The sequence below is a fragment of the Poecilia reticulata genome, linkage group LG2, assembly GCF_000633615.1.
Source record: "Poecilia reticulata strain Guanapo linkage group LG2, Guppy_female_1.0+MT, whole genome shotgun sequence".
NCBI classification, from domain to species: Eukaryota; Metazoa; Chordata; class Actinopteri; order Cyprinodontiformes; family Poeciliidae; genus Poecilia; species Poecilia reticulata.
The window spans coordinates 40,357,133-40,378,548 of NC_024332.1; the positions used below are offsets into that span (position 1 = coordinate 40,357,133).

General features: G+C 39.0%; 1 protein-coding gene across 1 annotated transcript in view; it reads right to left on the reverse strand.

Moving 5' to 3' along the window:
- Positions 1 to 21,416, reverse strand: part of LOC103461731 (histone deacetylase 4) — a 129,827-nt gene that overhangs the window by 33,153 nt on the left and 75,258 nt on the right. Inside the window, exons 9-17 of the mRNA XM_008404080.2 lie at positions 15,183 to 15,311; positions 12,739 to 12,845; positions 11,850 to 11,969; positions 11,339 to 11,552; positions 10,292 to 10,512; positions 5,480 to 5,761; positions 3,254 to 3,440; positions 1,900 to 2,033; positions 644 to 838 (exon numbers count right to left, since the gene is read on the reverse strand). Coding sequence (XP_008402302.1) covers positions 644 to 838; positions 1,900 to 2,033; positions 3,254 to 3,440; positions 5,480 to 5,761; positions 10,292 to 10,512; positions 11,339 to 11,552; positions 11,850 to 11,969; positions 12,739 to 12,845; positions 15,183 to 15,311 — 1,589 coding nt within the window. The remainder of the gene's footprint in view (positions 1 to 643; positions 839 to 1,899; positions 2,034 to 3,253; positions 3,441 to 5,479; positions 5,762 to 10,291; positions 10,513 to 11,338; positions 11,553 to 11,849; positions 11,970 to 12,738; positions 12,846 to 15,182; positions 15,312 to 21,416) is intronic.

Genomic DNA, 21,416 nt, shown 5'->3' on the forward strand with positions numbered 1-21,416 from the left:
AACATCATAATTGGAAGGTACTTTTACCTGTTGTCATTAAAAGTCAGCCTGTTTTCTATATTTTGAAGCAGACTGTGTCATTTTAATCACAGCATTAGCATCTCTATTTTTTCTATTAAACCCAGATCTTAACTCTCTTTTTGTATGGAAGCAAAGATCACCACTGGGATCTGCCCCATCATTTTGTGGATTATAAATGTATACCCTAACACACACACACACCCACACACACGCACCTCCTCCCTCCCCCACACACACACACACGCACACGCAACACACACACCCCAAGTTCCTTGGCTCCATCTGCACGTTGAGTCCAGATCTAAGTGACAAAGCAGCTTATGTGACTTTCCATTTAACAGCCTTTAAGGGTCCCGACTTTATCGTCACACCTCCACCACTTTATTAGATTGGGCCTTTTGCCTCAGAACGGTTTAAGCATTAAAATAGATTCTTTTAGCAGATGTCACAGATTAATAACATTTACAACAAGTGGAGGTATAAAATCATCTACRCGACAAAGTTACAGGACATGATGGTTGACTGTTTATTAAATAAATGTTACATTTAAATACAATGACAAGAAATCGTTTTGTTTTAGAGACACAACTTAACCAGTAAGTGGACTAATCAAAGGTTAAACCTKCAGGTTTRGGTWAAACCTGGCGAGGATGCACCATCCAAACTGGTGCAACCTCACCAGTTTGGATGCACTGGTGAGGATGCATGTCTTACAGTCTAGTTTCTGTCTCAGCGGGTTGGTTCCATACAGCTGGACATGGGGCTCAGAGTGGACCGTCTGCAGCTCCTCCTGTGAYGCCTTCCTTCCACGGATACACTGAAACCAGAGGAGGAATCGAGTTTGGACACAAAGCCTCTGATTTTTGACAGGAAGCAGATCACTGCAGCTTCAATTCCTTCAATTAATCAAATATGTATAGACATATGAAGACTAAATTGTRTGAGGCACTCAGAGTGATATGATTACAACCTTAACTTCAAAGTGTTTAAGTTGAGGTGGTCTGATTAAAGCCAAATGTCAGATAACCAGATTAGCACTGCCCTCTACTGGCAAAAAGCTGCAACAGCAAAGAAAAATCAGAGAAGYGCAAGAAATAAATTTGGCCTTAAGCTTAATTTGTTTTTGTCTGTTTGATCATCAACATGACTTTTAAAAACAACARGTAAAAACRTTATGTGATGAATTTCATTCAGGGWTACAAATGATATTTTGCACAGTTCTATTCAGAAAGCGTCTTCACAGTCAATGCAATCATCCTTATCTTCTTATGTTAAAACGAATAACCTAAACTTGTATTAATATTTCTATGGTAAACTACATACATATGTTAAGATGTAAAATAACAAAAAACAGTTTTTTTTCCATCATATTTTGATCACTTTGGCCATTTTGGACTTGAACCACCAATTTAAACCAAAACATCGATTTTGATATCAATTCAGATGGAAACCAAATTAGAAAACATCAAAGCTAYGGCTTTTTTAGGATATTTKAACATTTCTTTGCTTATGAAATAAAACATATTGGTGATTTTGYTGAATGTAAGTGTGGCCTCACCTCACACTGAGCCCTCAGRCCTGTTTCCTGCAGCCGGGACCAGATGCTCTGAATACGGCCGGCATGTTCGGGATGAATGGTGGCGTTGCCGCAGATACACTGATGTTTCTGCATCANTTTTTTTCCATCATATTTTGATCACTTTGGCCATTTTGGACTTGAACCACCAATTTAAACCAAAACATCGATTTTGATATCAATTCAGATGGAAACCAAATTAGAAAACATCAAAGCTAYGGCTTTTTTAGGATATTTKAACATTTCTTTGCTTATGAAATAAAACATATTGGTGATTTTGYTGAATGTAAGTGTGGCCTCACCTCACACTGAGCCCTCAGRCCTGTTTCCTGCAGCCGGGACCAGATGCTCTGAATACGGCCGGCATGTTCGGGATGAATGGTGGCGTTGCCGCAGATACACTGATGTTTCTGCATCARGGAGTCATACACTAGACCTRGAACACAGATAAAAACCGTAAAATRCTCTCCATTAATGACATTAATGAARTAATGCTCATTAGAACTCATAAAAAATCTTCTGGGTTTAACAGGTTCTGAGAAAATCTAACCTGAGCYTTAAGTTTACAAAAACACAAAACAGATTCAATATGTGTAGCAATAACTTCAATTATACTTTTTCAGTCCCTCASTGGGAGGATCAATCACACATGAAGCAAAGGGATTAAAACACAACAATAGAATATATTAAAGCATGAATAAAGCGCCGTTTGTGATGCAGCCAGAGTTTAGTTCGTTTTTTAAACAAAATGTAAAATTTAACAGGCTAACTGGGGTTTTTCTGATGCGGCTCTTGAGGTTTTGCTATTTTTCTGAGGATTGCATGGTATGACAACAGCATGAATTTGTTGGCATGAATTTGTAATTTTCTTTAATTTTTCCACAGAGGTGGTTGTTATTCTCAATCCTATTTTGTGGTAGCAGAAAGTATGTACTAATTACAGTGAAATCTTTCGTGTTTTTGTACACTTGCAGGTAAACACATTATTTTTAGTAGGGCTGTAGTGATGCAATAATCTCACGATACGATACACGATATTCTGCTCACGATACAATATATATTGCAATATTCAGCAAACGATACAATTCAATACACTTTTGCGATTTTCTGAAAGATTTTAGAGGGACAGAGTGATTTTGGTGACATTTTGTGACTGTTATAGAGTTGGATTTAATTAATTTAACTGAAAACTGATTAAAAGCACCAACTACACAATACCTGGCTCTGATTGGACATGGACACAGACTTAAAGTCGACAGTTGGACAAAATGAATCAAAGAAGTGGTGAGAAAACATGTTTCTTGAAACAGTACAAACTGTAGCTTACATGCATTTGTAAAGTAAATAAAGTGCACCAAGTACCCTGTTCTGAATAGTTTGATACCTTTTTAACCTTGACACTTAACATCTGTAGGAATCACTAAGCTTGAAGGAATCACTCAGCTTGATGACCTAATCACTCTCCCGGCAAAGCAAGCAGTGAGTGAGCAAGGTGACAGTTGGATGTTACGATACTTGCAGATGAAGATCAATTTTTTTCTAGGAAAGAAAATATCGATATATATCGCAAAATCCATATTATTACACAGCCCTAATTTTTAGTATGTGTTGCTACAATTACGCTGCCTCTGGGTGTAACTGTGTGTTCCTACYGACCTGTGGTGAATCGGTGCTTCACTGGAGGCTCCGGGACGACAATGGGGAAGGAAGCAGAGGCTGGGGATGACTGCGTCCGGGACAGAGGGCGGTGAGCAGTGATGCTGACCGGTAACCCGGCCGCTTCCATGGAGGCTCGGTAGCTGCGCAGCTGGTGGATCCGCTGCTGCTCCAACAGCATCGCCTGCTGCTCTCACACACAAACACACTCCGTTAAGCCTCTGAACAACAGCTGGACTGCAATACTTTTCTGACACCAGAAGATGGCACCAAATACCTCCACTTCTTACATGTAATATTGCACAGAAAACGTGGATTTCATTTTCATRAAATAAGTTTTTGGCTTTGCATACAAGCAAAATCTATACCCATTTTCACTGAGAGTGTGAATGCATACCATAGAAATTGCATTAAGTCACCATCAATCAWATGTTTGACAGCTTTGGATCAAAGTGTTTAAAAAGTATCGAGATTCACCTCATGTAAACATTTTAGTTCCCATTTTTCGCTCTTACTGAGCCTAAGTGCTGCATCGCACTGATGGGTGTGTCTGCATGCACTACTCTACGGGCGCCATGGTGACAGTGAGAGGAGTGCCTGATTGAATTTGGCTGAGCAGAAACAGGGATGGGCTGGACCGATGAGGACGCCCTGTCTTGATTGCCTGGGAGCGCGGTCACAAACACACAGAGTAATACRGAGATTAGCAGCGTACGTTGGAGAGATCCGAGAACAAACAATGCTGAGCGGGAAACCTTCATGGTTGGGTAAAAAAGTATTTTGTGTGGGTGGCGAGTATTTATATTCCAAACTTGCTTAAGTCTGAGACCAACCTAAGAGGAGTGTGTGGTAATTTTACTATCTTAGTTTCCCGGCATGCATAATTAGTTGTTTCTGTGTACTTCAGCARAATTAATGTTGCTAAACGTATGGTAAAAAGCAATAAAATATCTCATCAGAAGGAATGCGCCTTGCTTATATCGGTGAGATTTTCCATAATAAAATAAGCCACCATGTTCACGAGCTCTAAAGAATGTTCACACCATCGCTTGTTTGGGTGAGAAGAAGGCTGCAATTAAAAGTTGGTGGAAGAATGAAAGAGGAACGCTGGAGCTCAACAGATGCAGCTTTTTTCTTTTGTAATTCTTGAAATATAGGAGAAGAACCTAAATAAATGCATCTTTTAGCTCCTCCATGGTCTTTATGAGGACAAGGTGGGGACAGTTTAATTTATTTATATGCAAAGGAGAAATTATTCACACGCCTGGCAGATTTCGTTTTTTTTTTTTTTTTCACTAAACCAAGAAGATTGTCAAAAAAAAAACAAAAAAAAAAAACAAAGGCTATGTAAAAAGTATAAATATTGAAAAGAGGTTTTGTTTTCAGTAAAAATTGATTAAATGAATCATCTGACAGTTCGTCATGAATTATACTCTCCAATAAGGCGATGCAACGTATAATAGCTTTGAAATATGTGGGGCAAACTGTTATTTAGCATTCATGCTTTTTTTTTTATGTGGAACATGACCAAATTATTTTCAAATGGTTCACCTATTCACCTTTTTTTTCACCATAAAGTGAAAAAATACTTGAAAGAAAATACGGCTTGGGAAGCTGAAATACATCAGCGTAATGCTACTTGATGCGCCATTGGATGGAGTTTGCAAAGCATTCAATGAACAAACGTTATTGATTTTCCTTGGTGCTGATTGCCTGAAACCCCAAAAGCAGAGATATGGAARAATGGGGATGTTAGCTTCTGTGGCAGTGTTAAGATGGTTTCCACTCTATGCATTAATATATTTTAGTAGGCAGTTATAAGTAACAAGATTTTAGAGGAGGTCTTAAGTATGTATTTAAGATTTTTGGAGGTAGTTGTGGTCCACAACCACTGTGAACCAGGGGCCCACTGAACTCAACTAAACTGGTAGTCATAGAACATCTAGGGCTCTTTTGAAATACCGTAGATCTTCCTTAGAACTGTTTGTCACTTTTTGTGGCTCTGAGGGATCCAGTCAAATCAACCAACTAATCAAACTCTGAATTTAAAAACAAAACCAACTGTTCATAATCATATCTAATTCATTCCTTTTGCAACTAAAATCAACCATATGCTTCATACAATGAGACACTGGCGACTTTGAACTATRATAGCTTTCAAATAAATTCAGACAGAAACATTTAAAATGATTTTTGATGTTYTGTCTTCTTGGTTTTCCATCTTACCTGTTTGAACATGAAGTCCTGCTCAGCCTGTCTCTCTCTCTGGTCCCGTTGTTCCCTCTCTTCTTGCTCTTGGAGGTCTGGTGGTTCCTGCTTGATGACCAGACCCCGTATCAACCCCGTTTCAGGCCCAGAYGAAGTGGATGATGACGACGAGGATGAGGTGAGTCCCTGGTGCTCCCTGAGCTCCTCTTCCGTCTCCTCTGGGTGACTCTGGTGCTGCCTACCCGGCACAGAGACTCCAGAGCTGGCAGCTGACACCGGATCGCCAGGCTTGGACATGATCTGGAGAACGAGGAGACGAGAAAGATGAAGTTTGGATCTTACGGTGTTATGAGTTTTCCAGTCACATCATGCCTTTTATGGCATAATCAAGTAACTATTTTACACTTTGAAATTGAGTCTCTGTCTCCTTAAGAAACTCTTGCTCTTTCTGAAACTCTGACTTCGTAAAGTCATCACAACATGGCTCCTCTATAAAGCCTTTAACAATGTTTTTACCAGCATTACACTGAGAGGTTTCTTGTATAATAAGCTCAGCAGATGTTCCACCAGATGTTTGCTAATTGATGCTGGCTAGTCTGAAGGACCCGAGTGGGAGARTTGCGGGAAAGGAGTGCTCTGAGAGRTGGAGGCTGGGAGGTTTGCAAACTGCATTGGAGGAATTTCRTCCTTGAAGGCGGCGCTCGGGCCACCAGGCATTKTGCACAGATGAATGGTTGCCACAGGAGATGAAAAGATTTCTCAAACATGCAAAAAAGAATCAAAACATCACTATAGRTACATGATGAAAAGGTCAGAAAAGATGATTTGACACGATCTAAGGGCCTCTGAACTAAACCTGCTACACCTAAAAAATCCCACCAAAATCTGAGGGGCTACAAGAGAAAAATTTGTTGTTAGAAAAACCTTTAAAAAGTGGATTTCTGAAATAAAACTGCATGAAGAAAATATATTCCACAACTTTGTGTCCAAAAGTAATCTTTCATTCCAAAAATAACTGATCGATGAGTCTAAGCTCAAAAACAACATAAGAGACCTTGAGTTTAAATAAACATAAAACTAACATTAACCAGACAGAGATAAACCTGATCTGTACTCTGAACCCCAGACCCAGAAATATACTTCCGTTATAACMCCAGACTCGAGGACCCGGGTTCGATCAACACTCTCTGTGTGCTTCACCCTTTTACTCCAAGAGGCCACTAGAGGGCAGACTAGAGTCAGAACATGGAGAACTCCCAGAAGGTAAAGTTGGGAAAACTAGAACAGGGTGTAGCTTATGCAGCAGATTCAAGAATCTTAGCAGTTACATACTTCATTCTGTTTATAAGAAGCATTTGAGGACGTGCTCAACACATCCTCCAAAAAAACCTAATATGCGAGGAAAGACTCCTAAGAAGTAATTAAAAGCAAATGGGTTTCTGGCCCACGGCGACTGTTTATTCTGAACCTTGTGACAGAATCCTTCTGCCTGCTTGTAATTTCATTTTTAAGGTCACCTTGTTTGAACCCAGAAAAACTGAGCTAAGGGGCACGAGGGAGAGACGCAGGGAGATCGCAGGAACTGCGGAGGGGTGACTCTTGTAATCTTGTTGTGGCAGCTGTCCCCGTCGCTGTCGTCAGAGAACTCAACCTTGATGTGCAGGTCATGATTGGACTGGACCAGTTTGTGTGCAGGGATCACACACACATCCACATAAACACACACACACACACTTGGCTGGCATGCTGCCCAGGGAACAGTCTATTGACGTCAGAGAACAGGCTCTTGCCTCATCCCAGTCCCTTTTCTCCAAACAAACTCAAAACACTCAACCAGTCCTGCTGCACTGATTCTCACTCTTCTTTTCTTTCATGTTCTGCTCTCTTTCCCTCTTTCTACTCCAGTTTTTTTCCCTATTGGACAAAAAATAATTGCTGGGGTATGGAGCATAAAGGAGGCAGGCGTTAAATAAGCCTGTTAAGTAAGCTGGAAGATAAGRACAGCATGCGGCGGAAAGAAGAGGTGATTTTATACACAAACACTTGACACTTGTTGATTCAATGTATCCATCTCCCTAACAGGCCTGTACTTCCACATCAATATCACTTGAATATATCACGGTATTGCCTTAGCCCTTTCATGTAATTAAGAGTGGAAAGCAAGTCCGTGTTGGAGGTTTTCCAGGATTGATTGCTTCAGTCCTCCAACTCACTCCCTCTAACCCCCACACCCTTTTTTATTACTGGCATGACTAAAATGTGACCCAGCCAGCAAAGGGGTTGCACATAAGGTTTGCTTTAAGTTCTGTGAAATACAATGAAAGTATGAGTAACATGCTAACATGAAACAGTTTGTAATGCCAGTGCAAAGCAAATCCAGTAGAAACCACAGGGTTGAAATTCATTTGAATAATTTAAATTTAAAATGGCCCAAATTTGATTCAAAGCAGCTGCGTATGAATTCAACCTGTTTGTAAAACAAGCTGAATTCTTAGTACTCTGGTCCTAAATGGACAAACAAAATGTAACTAACAAGAAAGTTTTCAGACATTGTTAGCATAACTAATTAAATTGGAAATAAAAGTTCCCCAATAACATCATTTCCATCATCTGTGAGGCAGATTTTTTTTTTTTTTTACAAAAGTAAAAACTACAGAAAAAGTGTCAATCAAGAGAAGAATATTGTTTGCATTTGATCTAAAGTTTCTTGTTAATAATCTAATGTCATTACTCTGACCAAACCTAAAGTAAGTGACACTTAACCACACAATTTATASAAACAAGAAAAACTTTTATTTGGTTTTATTTAATCAAGGACAATTTCAGGTTTTTAGTTTCCAGTAACACTGGGGTAATAATTTGTCATAAAAATATTATAATTTTGTACAATAAAATGACAAAAATATTACCTTCAGAGCTGTAACATGTCATTCTACTGTCATGTTTAATCAGAGAAACATGAAAAATGCAAATAAAAATAAAGGTTGGTTGTTTAAACATGTTACACAATAAGGGAGAATAGCTAGCAAAAAGGAAGCAGCATATAAATTCAAACTGCAAAATTATTCATACCATGATCTGAAATATTAACAAAAAATAACCGAGTCGTGTATTTTCTGACTCATTTATATTTTGCCCATTCTGTTGAGCTAGAGTTCACAAACAAAAAGCTTCCTTTTATGCATAACATGAACTTTTGATGTGCGTGAATTATATCACAGTAGTAATTATCTATGAAAGAACCAAAACATAAACCCTTGTTGCATCCAGAACAAAGGCATACGCGTTCACTCCAAACAGATGGAAAGCAAACACGGCATGATCCACTCTGGACTGCATTATGTGCRGATATTTGAGGTTGGTATCCAAATGAATGCTTGTCGTAAAAATCTAATTAACACTCATCTGCGTCAAACCGTCACACAGAATAAAGGAAGGGATTCCACTTCACACATGGACAGTAAAATTTAAGTATGCACTCAAAAAAAGCTATGATTAGAGGTCGCGGTTTATGGATTTTGCAAACCTCCCTCCATGAAGACATTTTCAACAGTTTCAAAGTAATCAACAAAAAAAGCTGCCATGAAGCTTTAAGTAGGGCAAAAGTTAGCTTATTGTTTTAGAATAACTACATTATGAGACTTAGCCTGAATGCAACGCCTTGCAAAAGTATTCGCACTCTTTGAACTTTTCTGCATTTTGTCTTTTACAATTACTTTGTATTTTACAGGGATTTTATGAGATAGACACAAAAAAAAAAAAAACAGTTCATAATTGTGAACAGAGAGTATGACACATGAATCCATAGTAATAAAAAGTTTTAAAAATCGGACATTTTCTCCTGTTTACTCTGGTGCCCCTAAATAAAACCAGAAGATGYTTAATTAGTCTCTCCACAGGATAAAATTAACAAAGAGCATCATGAAGACCAAGGAAAAGAGGAAGTGAGCTTTGGAGAGGTTTAAAGAAGAATGAAATCAGACACTGAAGTTAGATTTCCGCAAGTAAGAAAATAAACTGCCTGGGAGACAACATGAGCAACTTTTAATCCAGCGTAAAAACAACCTTAAGTTGCACTTGAGCTTCACTTAATTAACCTTGAGTGTGGAAGCGCAGGGAGCAACGTGCAGCCAGAGAACACAAAGCGATGGACCGTATTCCTAGAGGAACTTCAGACACACACACACACACTCGCGCGCACACGCACACACACACACACACACGCGCACACACACACACACACGCACGCACGCACGCACACGCACACACACACAAACGCATCTTCACCACAAACAAGCATCTCCTCCCGTCACGCCGCATCTCTCTGAGATCGCACAAACACAGACTTCCACAGCGATGCGGTGAGTCATGCTTCCTGTTTGACCTTACATGGTAGCGGCTTCCCCCCGCCCTGCACGCCTGGTTGCCACGGCGACGGCAGGAAGCAGGGACACGCGCACACAGAAAATAAAAAACAAGACTAAAGACTTGCTGATTGATGACTGATTCATCCGGCTTGCGGACGGCAAACGAGATTCAAGCACATTAACTGAATCATTTGCAGGTGATTCAAATGCACTTGTACATGAAGTACTGAGCAAAAGTCTCCAGTCGATTCTATTCAAATGTTGCTTCAGAGGAGACAGAGTCTTTCATTTTATTCAGGTTTCCTTTTCCTCATACAGACTGAGGAAGTAGTCTGAAAACACAGATATCAGATACTATCCGTGATTTGAAGTATTTCTGATTTGCACCATTGCTGCCGTTTCGGTCTGAGACAGGTGKGTGAATGCTTTTTTGACGAAGTACGCATTGGACATGGTGAGATACCTTATTGATGATGTGCTGCTGTTGCTGCTGCTGTTGGAACAGTTGCTTGTGCTTTTCCAGGAACTGCTGATGCTGCTGCTGGACCACCAGCTGCTGCAGGGCCTGCGCCTGTCCGCACGGCTGCTGAGGCAGAGGGGCCGACTGGGTCCTTCCCAGGGGACGGTGGCCCCGCACCAGCTTGGAGACGGTGGGAGACGGGAGAGGCAGGCCACCCAGACCGACTGTGGAAAAACCAAGAAATGCTCTTATTGCTGAGCGGCRTTGAATTTTATTTTGCAAGCTTACAGATGGACTAAGGCTCATAAAACAGGCAACCTATTAACTCTCCTCCAAGGCAACAACCAAACATACTTGAATTTAAACTGTAAAAGTGCTTGTTAATATTTTAAAATATTATAATCAAAACCTAGTAAATAAGTTTAAAAACATAACATTTTATAAGTAAGTTAACTTCTCCCAAATTCATAAGTTTTAAGTGTTTCTTTATAACAGTTTTGATGCTTTTGGCTTAAAAACCTAAAAGTTAGTTTCACACATAATAAGAACAGAACAAAAGATCAATAAACCAGTGAATAAGGAGAGTCACAAAAGTTCATTAGTAAAGAAGCTGGCTGTTTCCAGAACACTGCACACAAACATACAAATGGAAAGTTAAGTGGATGGACAAAAGAGCATATAATCGACTGTCATGAGAGAAATTTGAAGCAAATCTGTTTCAAAAGCTCTGCTGGCAACATTTGAGAATCTATGGAGTATTATCAAGAAGAAGATCCAACAAAACCAATAAAGTAAAACAAGCTTCCTTAAAAGTTTAGCAGCCTTTCAGTTTTTAATTGTCCTGATATAACAATTATTTTCTCTGAGAAACGGAATTTTACATTTTTACAACAATAAACATGCAAAATATGTGACTTTTCAATGATTGTTCCAATTCTTTGAAATCCTATTTATAGGAGAGAAATAAATAAAAATATGCTAATGAAAAAATAGCAGAGAGTTTGAGATGAAAATAATAAGGTTTTTATAAATGTTGCGGTGGCTGCTGACCCATTGAGCTGTGGCTCTGCTCCATTAGCACCATGTGTTGAAGGAGGGGGTTGTGACCAGCTRCGCCCCCTCCAGGCCCGTCCCTGTCCAACGCCGACGAGGCCAAGTAGGACGGCAGGTGGGAGGTGGGCAGAAAAGCCGGGGCCAGTGGAATGCCCGGCTGCAACGCTGGCAGCGCCAGATGACTCTCGCCATCTTGGTGTCCCGATACCACCTACAAAAGAGACGGAGACGGAAAGACACGAGAAGACGGAGAAGAAAAGAGGGAGGCAGACAGTCGGAGTGGGAGAGCGGTCAAAAAGTGACACGTGGGCAGAGAGATGGAGAGAGATGGTAATGCCAAAAATCTGATATACTGTACACCCACTTGCCAAAAATACAACACAGCGCCTGTTTCAGCAACCGTTAATTCTGTAAGAAACTAAATCAGTTTCCTGTGTTTTAAATTTATTGCTTAAAGTAACAATCAGGACAGTGTGGGTCATTAATGTTGGTCAGCTTGTTTACTCACAGAGTTTGCAGGGCCAGAGGCAGGCAGTCCTAAAGTGATGTTGGGCAGAGAAGGTGACGTGTAGAGAGACAGCTGGCTGAGTGAGCCCTCCCTGGTAGCCAGCCTCTGAATCAGAGAGGCCTGAGCACACATGCACCAAAACAATCTGTTAACAGAAACCTTTTCACAGATATTTACACTGACTTTTGTTTTCTAGAGTTCTGAAACATGAAACCAAAAACCAGAGCTTGCTTTATTTTTCTCTCCTCTAACAGACAAGGGTTTTTTTCCCCAGAAAAATAAACATTTGTACACAAGAGTTCAGAAATGATGCTTTAATTACATCCCTGAGAGGTCACTGGTTATTTGCCAGTCAAACATAAAAAATTCTGAATTGTTTTTTGTCATGTTCACTAAATGCAGAGGAAATGAAAACTCACTTCCTGCTTGTCAATAAACAGCAATTTCTGTGAAGCAACTTGTTTCTGTAAAAATCAAATAAAGGTCATAGACCAAGTGTTTTGATGTGTGAATGGGCAAACTGAGTCACTTCTTTATTTTCTGTTTCATTTAAAACTGATACCAGTATCGATGGATATGCTGAAAAGGAAACATGAAAAACCCTAGCAGGAGATGTTGGACTGAAAGTTCATTCAAAAACTCTTTAAAAGGAAAAATTGTTATAAAAGCACTTACTCARGCTATCAAAAGAGAATTTAAAAAATATTATAAAGCTTGATGAACAAATCAATGGCTTGGTAAAAAAAAAAAAGAAAATCTAATCTTATCATAACCCTCGGTTATAATGACTCAGTGGTCACTATGGCGATAGTCTGTGCATTGCATAAACTGGGAAGACGAATGTGTGTCTGCAGTCAGAGGGATGCACACGTGCAGCCATGCTGCTCACCTCTCCTGGGCTGGTAGAGATCGGGATCCCGTTTTCACTGGGGATGTTACTGGAGCTGTTGTTGGGGGAACTGGGGCCGGAGCCTGGCGCACTGTTGCATGCAGAGTCTGTAATACACACAGCACAGAAACACATGACAGGAATGGTTTAATATGCTGACAAGCAGCTAACTGTTTACTAATGAGTCTACCAGGAAATTATGTGACTTTTAGAAGCTAAAGCCAAATAAAATAATTCATTGTATGATTTTTTTTTTCTTTCTTTTGCAAGAAGATTCAATTTAGTACAATATGTCACTGGATATCATGCTGATAGTGCGAATCTAATTACAGAATTTCCCTGTGGACTATCTGCAGAGATTGTTCAGCTTTAATGAGGTTATCGCTGTTTAGTGATTTTCCTCTTCACGTCATCATCTTAAATCAATAAATAAAGATAATAAGCTTTATAATGACTACAGTGACATCACCTACATACAGCACCAACTTATTTTGGTATCTTAAAACATGCAGGTATGTTTAGCAATTGGTTACCATAGTGAGATCTACGGCTAGGATTCAGACTTTTTAACAAGCCATGTGGCAGCCAACGKTTTAAAAACCATCTCGCAGAATTGTGCTTTATTCAACAAGCAAAGTGTTTTYCACCTTTTGCAGAGATATTCAAAGAGAAARTGAGACAGTACTGGTAGCTGCAGCTCTCCATCATGTGTGCTGCAGCAGTTTTCCCATGTTCCCACACAGGAAGCAGCTGAAACACCAGCCCTTCACTTTTATGACTTTCAAAACAAAGTGCCTCTTTTATCAAGTATGAAAAATCTTTTTTTCTGCAAGTTTCTTCTGCAAAGATTTAAATGGAAGCARCAGTGAAATATGAGCTTAATTATCTGTACTAAATGCTGGCATTTAATACAGATAATAATCACGAGTTGAGTTCATTGAAGACTGAGTGGGAATTTTATCTCGTCCTGTCGAGATTAAACAATTTAAGGGACAAACAATTTAAGTTTGTTCACAATCCTCGTACATACATGTTTTTAAAAAATAATAATTAAATCCAGTTTGCAAACTTGCACTTAAGACTTGCAGGAAAATGGATACAACATTAATCACAGTAGTAAAAATTGACTTCTTTCTTATTTTTACAAACCTGTAATGGCCAGAAATGAACAATAAAACTGAGTTTAAAGAAAGTTTTAGTTTTAAGTGGAAATAAATATATTTTTCCTCCTTAAGATTGTATCTAAATAATTTTTTTTAACCAAATCACATGTATAAACAAACAGAAGCACAGAAACACAAACATGCATTTTTTTTTTGCTAGACGTACATATTCAAGTATATATATAAAAAATGAAAAATTATGTTGGAAAGTCTAAAACCCTACTTTGCTACAGTATGGTGATGTGTGGGTTGTGATTTTTTCCCCTCAACTAGCATTAAAACTATATTTTCTCCCATTTTGTTCACTTGTTYGTTTCTTGGAAATGAGCCAAAACGTTGTGTYTGCCTGTTTTGGTAGAAACATGAGGACGTGTGAGAATACATAAAACCTAAMAGTATTTACCATGTCAACTAACCAGAGCAACACTGGCATCCATTAAAATCACAGCAGTTTTCTCTGCTCCTACCTACGAAATGCCCATCACATCTCACATAGTCTAAAGTTCCCTAAATGACACAAACATACCAACACCACTGAGCTGTAAGATGTTCATTCAGGAGGTTCGTTATTGTTGAGGCTCACAGACGTGCAGCTGAACCCAGTCACGTGTCCTGACGGCAGTATTACTGCTCTCAATTGCTCTTGCCTCTCTCCCCATAAATCCTCATGGTATAGTRAATTACTGCGTCTGTAATTCTCTTCCTCTCTATCTTAACCACAGGAAGCGATTATGTCGCCGTTTATCAGTAGGCCTATCTTCTCTTCACTATGGTATGCCCTCTTCTAGATGTYCAGCTATTTTTATCAGAAATTTTGTTCATTTTGAATCAAAACCAGAGCATGAACTGTTCAAAAGATGTCAAAATCTTCTTCTAAGGTTATAAAGAATAAAAATAAATGTAAATTTGGGAGATGAGATTTGTAATGCAAGTGAGCTTTGAGATTCCTCTAAAAGTTAGAACTGTTTTGAATTAGAGCATTAGTGCTGAACGTTTTCTCAAAGAACCTGCAGCAGCTCATACATGTTTCTATACTGAAACTGATTCATAACAGATCAAACTTGATCTTATTGGTGTTACAAAATACTTCAAATATGTCATTATTTGAATGCTGTGCAAGTTGGAAATAATGTTCAGTCAAGTCAACATGAAAGGAAAATGCTTTGTAAAAAAATAAAACAAAAAAATGAATTTTTGTGTAAAATCCATGGAAATTTGAAGCACATTGGTTGTTTTTAGAGAAATACTTAAGCCTACTTCTTGTACTGTACTATGTCTCACCAGCTATGTCGAGCGATCTCTTCTTGGCAGTAGTGACCGGCCCGTCTTTCCTGCGGAGCAGAGGGCTGCTTCGACGCTCCGTCACTTTCTGCTTTAGCCATGAACGGCGCTTCAGGTTGGGCTCAGATGCTGATGGGACACAAATGAGGAAAAACCTTTTAAAACAGAGAAGTGACATCGTAGAAAAACTCAAAACTTCACTTCTTTACAGTGTTGATTCAGTTCACTGAGGTCTGCAAGGACTTATTTCTGCAAAGGTTTTGTTTAACTGTCACCCCCAAACACTTACATCTAAGTCAACTGGTTCATGAGGTACACCGATACCGACTGCTTCATGGTCAAACGTATTTAATTTGGTATSCTCTGTCCAAAAGACATTGCTACATAATTATTATTCTTTACTCAGTTTAAACTTAACAAAAGTCATGCGGCCATGTTCTTTTAAGGTCGAAGAAAGCTGAGTGTTGAGATCATGCAAAATCAATTCATGAAGACCCCCAGGCTGGGATTCAAACCCAGAACCTTCTTGCTGCAAGGCAACAGCACAACCCTCAATGTACAAATATTGAAAGAAATGCAGCTTGGGAARCTGAAATATGTAGATCCAATGCTTTCTGACATGAAATTGCCAATCCAGGAGCAGCATTTATGTTCCTTSAGACTGATTGGCTCCAGCCCTCAAAAGCATAGTTAAGACTGTGTACAATGGAAAGCTTCTATTAATGCTAAAACGGTTAATRCGTATTTGTGGTTACAACTAATATAGAAGGCAGCTTAGGTGTCTTAGAAGGAGTTTTAAGTATTTATGGATTTTARATATTTGCAGGCAGTTGTGGTTCCTCAACCATGCAAATGCTGAGGAGTGAAATATTTAAAGTCGAGTTATAATCATATCAAATCATTAATATCCAAGTGTCTCAAGAAAATGTACAGATATACAAATATGTTAGAAAAACATACAGGCCGYCAAAAAGGAGCACAAAAGAGTCTGACCTGGATTCATTTCCATCTCAGACTCTCATTCTGTGTTGCCCCACAAAAGTGTTAAAAAACTGCAACCTCTCTGAACCTGTTGGTCTGCTACTCAGATGCATTGTAGATTGCAGGGTTGCATAAATGGGATCTTGTTTGTTAGCAGCTATTGGTGCTAATGAGCTTGTCCCTATAGGCCATCGAGTATGAGCCGGCCAACAGATTCAGAAGCAGAGGTTAACCATCTTCATGCGACAGTGGGAAGCTCGGCAACAATAGAGGAAGCAGCCAACTGGCAGCTTTCTTGACCCGGTGCTTAATGATGCCACCTTCATGCTTTACTAATGAACACTGCTAGTTTCCAGACACTTCCAATTACATTGAAAAAAAAACTAGGGTTTGTACAAATAAGAAATAGGGAGGTTGACGTCCAGATTTCTCGGTTTAAAACTGCAGATGGTCGATCTTGTTGGAGGTTCCTTGCGGCAGGCGCAAGATGCACACAGAGGGCAGGAGAGGTAAGCAAAAGGTAAACTCTGGGAGTCGTGTCATGGACAGGGCAAGGCCTTTTTGGGACAAACTTTGCTTTGGTGTCTCTCTGCCAGACAATGGCAAACAGTAGCAGTTCCCTCCCCTCCTCCACGGGTTTCCCTCAGTCAGTTAAAGCTGGAGGGCTGACCCACGGCTGACCCAATGCTCGTCCCATGACCCTGWATGAAGCAGACTCTGCTACGTTCATTAGCCTCAGAGCAGGAGGTGGGGCATTTTGGTACAACCAAGTGGAAGCAATTGATTCTTTGTGTACAGTAGTGATTTATTCAGCATTGCRAGATTTATTCTGGGTCATTAAAATGGAAGCGAAGCACCAAACTTTTTATGTACTTCAAAGAAGTGCAAAGCTCTCATTATACCTTCAYATAAGAGGGGATGAGAAAACCTATTGTGAACCTATCATGTCCAAGTGCTTTTACAAATACACACTTAGTTTTMGGGGAACAATGCAGCTGAACTTGTGAGACTCAATTATTATTTAATAAAAGGGCTTCCTGATAAGTGGAGTGAACTCCTCTGCTGTCTTTGTCAGCAGGGACGAGGTCAGTCGGGGTAAAACGCTATGCATTAGCAGCATCGGGTCCGGCTGTGGGAGGCCAGGAGAAAATTATAGGTCCACACTGAAGATCACGTAGGATATTTTATTACTGACAGAGTCAGACTACGGAGATTATTACTAACTAGAAAAAAATAAATTAAAATCTTTTTTTTTTTTACTTTATTAGAAGTAAATATAACCTACAGCATATGAAAATATATGTTTTACAATCTGCAGTATAAAGCAGGCACAACATGTACCGACTTTCTTTAAGGTGTTTTTTGGCTGTTGTGCAACGCAGATGTTTTCAATTATTTGATCAACAACAGATGTTTTATAAAGTGGATTTCATAACTGTACTGGCATAATTTTGTATACTTTCTCTCAGATCCTAAATATCACATCATTAAAAAAACATCTGTTTCTCATCAGGGTCTTAAATTAGATTAATAAAACCTTCRATAAATATCATTGTGTCAACATTTATTTAAGTCAACGTTAAAAGTCAGCATGTGAGAAAACAGTAGACTGAATTTATAAACCTCTACAACCGACTTTATGAGCTTGGAAGAAAGCATCTTCTGACCTGAAGTGGCAGCTTTGGATACGGAGAAAATGGCTTTCTGCCCAGGGCGCCAGCCTTATGGGGTGACATCGATGCTTGGAAAACATAAAATACTTTCTGTCCATCTGGCCCAAAGTCAGTCCTTCAAGGAGGCTGCAACATTTATTTATTTTTTTTATTGTTGCAGCCTAAAGTTACTGACTTTGCTACACCTTTTTCAAATAGTGGTAGTCAAAGTTATAACTTTTATTAAACTTTATTTTTGGAATACAAAAAAGTTAAAATGGATGCACATAATCTTCCCCCAAAAGAGACATGATTTTAACAGAGTTAATATTTAAAGTACAAATAAAATTTCCGAGCAGTCTCTTGAAAATCATGTCTGGAGGATTTGTTTAAGGGCAGAAGAAGAATTATATATTAGTCAGTCAAGTTAGCATGAACTSTACACACAGTATAAACAAATCCTACAGAACATCTCAAYATTACAGAGCCTGTCTAAGATGGGAGAAAAAAAMCAAAACAACTTGTGGCCATGACTTGTAATTAAGTAATTTCCACAAAAATAAGTCAGTTGTTAAAACGAGTTTTAATTTTTTTCTCTCCTATGTCACCAAATGAGCTCCGTAAAGATGGCTGACTGGGGTTGACTGGCTGGTTAACGACACTGAAGTTTGTATCTAATCTGATCACTTATTTGGCAGTAAAGATTAAGATTATTTTACTGGAGTTCTATTAAGGAGTCTAAACTACATAATATCATCTCTAGTTAAGAATAAAACAAACTGAAAATCTGAACTGAACCAGGAGAGTTGAAGTCCAGTTCCCAAGAGCCACTTCCTGTTCACCATGAAATGAGACAGATTTAAAAAAAAAACAAACATGTTTTATATTTCTAATAAAAAATGTCTTTTTAACATATTTTTGCCATGAACACCTTTTATTAAGACCTATAAAATCTCCCTGTGTTCCCAATATATTCTGGGTGGAGCAGAAGAAGGGAATTACCCAGGACGGCATCCGTTAYTGTCCAACTGTTAGAGGAGATTTTCCTCAACTTTTCAAAACACAGCTTTATCTTTATTGAAGTTCTTAAAGGTGACATCATTTATTTATTAGACTACTCTCCAATGCAATAATTCTTTTCTTCTGCAGCCTTTTTCTTGTGGATTCACATCTGTATTTCAGCTCACTGTCCTGCTGTGAATTAGAGGTGCCAAAGTGCAAAGGAAATTGTTTGAGAAGTCTTGTGGTTCATGCTGGTGCAACTTTACAACCCCAAGTCTGCGCTGTCACCTTCATTTCAGAGAGAAGAGGCTTCTTACCGACAACCGCTCCAAAAAAACTTAGACTGCTTATCCAGTCAGACTTCCATGAGCTTGAATTGTCTGACCTCCAGGTGAACTGGCTAAAACTTTATCCAGGAAAGATTTGCAACAGCTTAACATTTTCCCTTTTAGAATAATCTTTATCTCGCCTAACAGACTGACTCCAAATAGTTTTGAAATGGACTTTTAAACATTTCCAGATTGATGGGCAGCCACAGAAGCTGCTCAAACATTACTAAAATCCTGGTTGGCATTTTATTGACACACACTTTAGCGCCAGATCAGTAAACTGCCAAAATGTTTGCTTTCGCTCAGGTGGCCACATTTGCAGATCAGTAATCAGCTGATCAAAAACAGCTGCATAGCAACATCTGGTAGTGACTTAACGTCTTGATAAGGAAAGGTCTTATGAAGAAAAGGTTTTTCTGCATTTTGTTCAACTTTTAAGCATAAAAAACTTGTATATTAGTACCTTTGCTGTTTGTTTGAAAATCTGTTTGCACATTTTAGGGCTGCAACTAATTCATATTTTAGTAATTGGTTAAATTATCAATTATTCTGACTATTAATAAGATAAAAAATGGCACATTCTACACATTTTTTATATAAGCACTGAAGCCTTTTTCTATTAGGAATGCATGCAATGATGCAAATAAGCAAATAAATCAATTCGTTTTTAAAACAAACATAAACCAAGTGAAACTAAAACCATGCAACGTGAGGAGTTTTGACTCAATCAAAGGTTGTTTTCATCTTAAATGTAAAATGAAAATATTTTTTGTAAAGTTTTGGCATWATTACTGTTCTGAATATGTTTTCTTTTGACAAATAGTTTCTTTTGAGTCTAAATACTCCAATGATTACTAAATTAGTTGATGAGTATTTTAGTAATTGATTCATCACAATTAATCTGATTAATCAATTCGGTCTGAGCACATTAATGATATTTTAAAACAAATATTGTTACAACTAATATTAAAAAGTGAAATTTCTCATTATTTTTTTTACTAATAAACTTAAGAGTTTGATTTTTTTTTTAATGTTTTGTTGGCGCTAGAGGCCTTTATTTGAAAAATCATTCAACAGGAGAGAGGGTAATGAGAGAGGGGGGAAGACATGCGGCAAATGTCACCAGGCCGGGAATCGAACCTGCGACCACCGCCATGAGGACCAAGGCCTCAATACGTGGGCTGTGCTTTTCCCCTGCGCCACAACTTAGAATTATAAAAAGAAACATTTATGGGTTAAAAAAATGACAGAGTGGAAGGAGAAACGAAGTTATGAGCTGAAACCTGGAGAACGATGGAAGGAGAGTGAAGGAGACAGACATGGCGGCGTGGGTTTGAAGGGCACTGGTCACTGTGGGGCGTTCACCTCAGGACAGAGTGACTTTGAAGGGTGTTAATGCCGACTGGGCAGAAGCGCGACAGTTTGCACACGTGCAAACATGTTCGCTGCAGAGAGCCCAGACTGGTTTTACTGCTGATGCTGGCATTTCGCTGCAGATCCCCCTCTCTCTCCTCCACCTCTTCACCTCCTTCTATGCCCTCCTTTCTCTCACTTCCTCTAAATTCCCACTTCTCTCTTTTATTCTGGAATTAGTTCCTCTCGCCTTCATTGTTGAGCCTTTATGGGCACATTGTGAGCAACCGTTGGCAAGGGCGGGTGTTGCGCTTCATTACAGCAAAGGTCACTGTCCCACTTTGCAACTTTTATGACCCAGAATAAGTAGAATTTTTAAACTTTATGTCCTCTTCCTCTCAGGTCCTGTTGCTGGGACAAAGTAAGAAAAGCCTAGAAAGAGCTAAACTTTACCTTTTTTATTATTATTATTATTATTATTATTATTATTATTAAAGGCTCAAAAAGATTCTATCCTTACACTTTGATAAATCCATTAAGAGGATATGACGTTTAGATTAAATGACTGTTTGAGTGCTACTGAATGTTTCAACAGGGAGTTGATGAGGAAACTGCTTTTGATAGAAAACATATTGATCAGCTGCTCATCTGTTTGACAGGAGGGAGCCCCGAGCTCCTAGGAGGCGTGATGGGGAAAGTCGTGCCGCTCTGCCAATAAATGGGAAGGAAGGAGATTTACTGTATGGAAATCAATAGGCTCATTTGCTCCAGCTCATCAGCAGAGCTTCCGAGAAACATTGTACATGCGAGATACATTAGATAAGTGCATCAGCGGCGCAGAAGCTGGAAGAAATGCACGCCATCTTATCTGGACGTTGTGTTCGAAAAATAAAAGTTAAAGAGATTACTGTAAAACA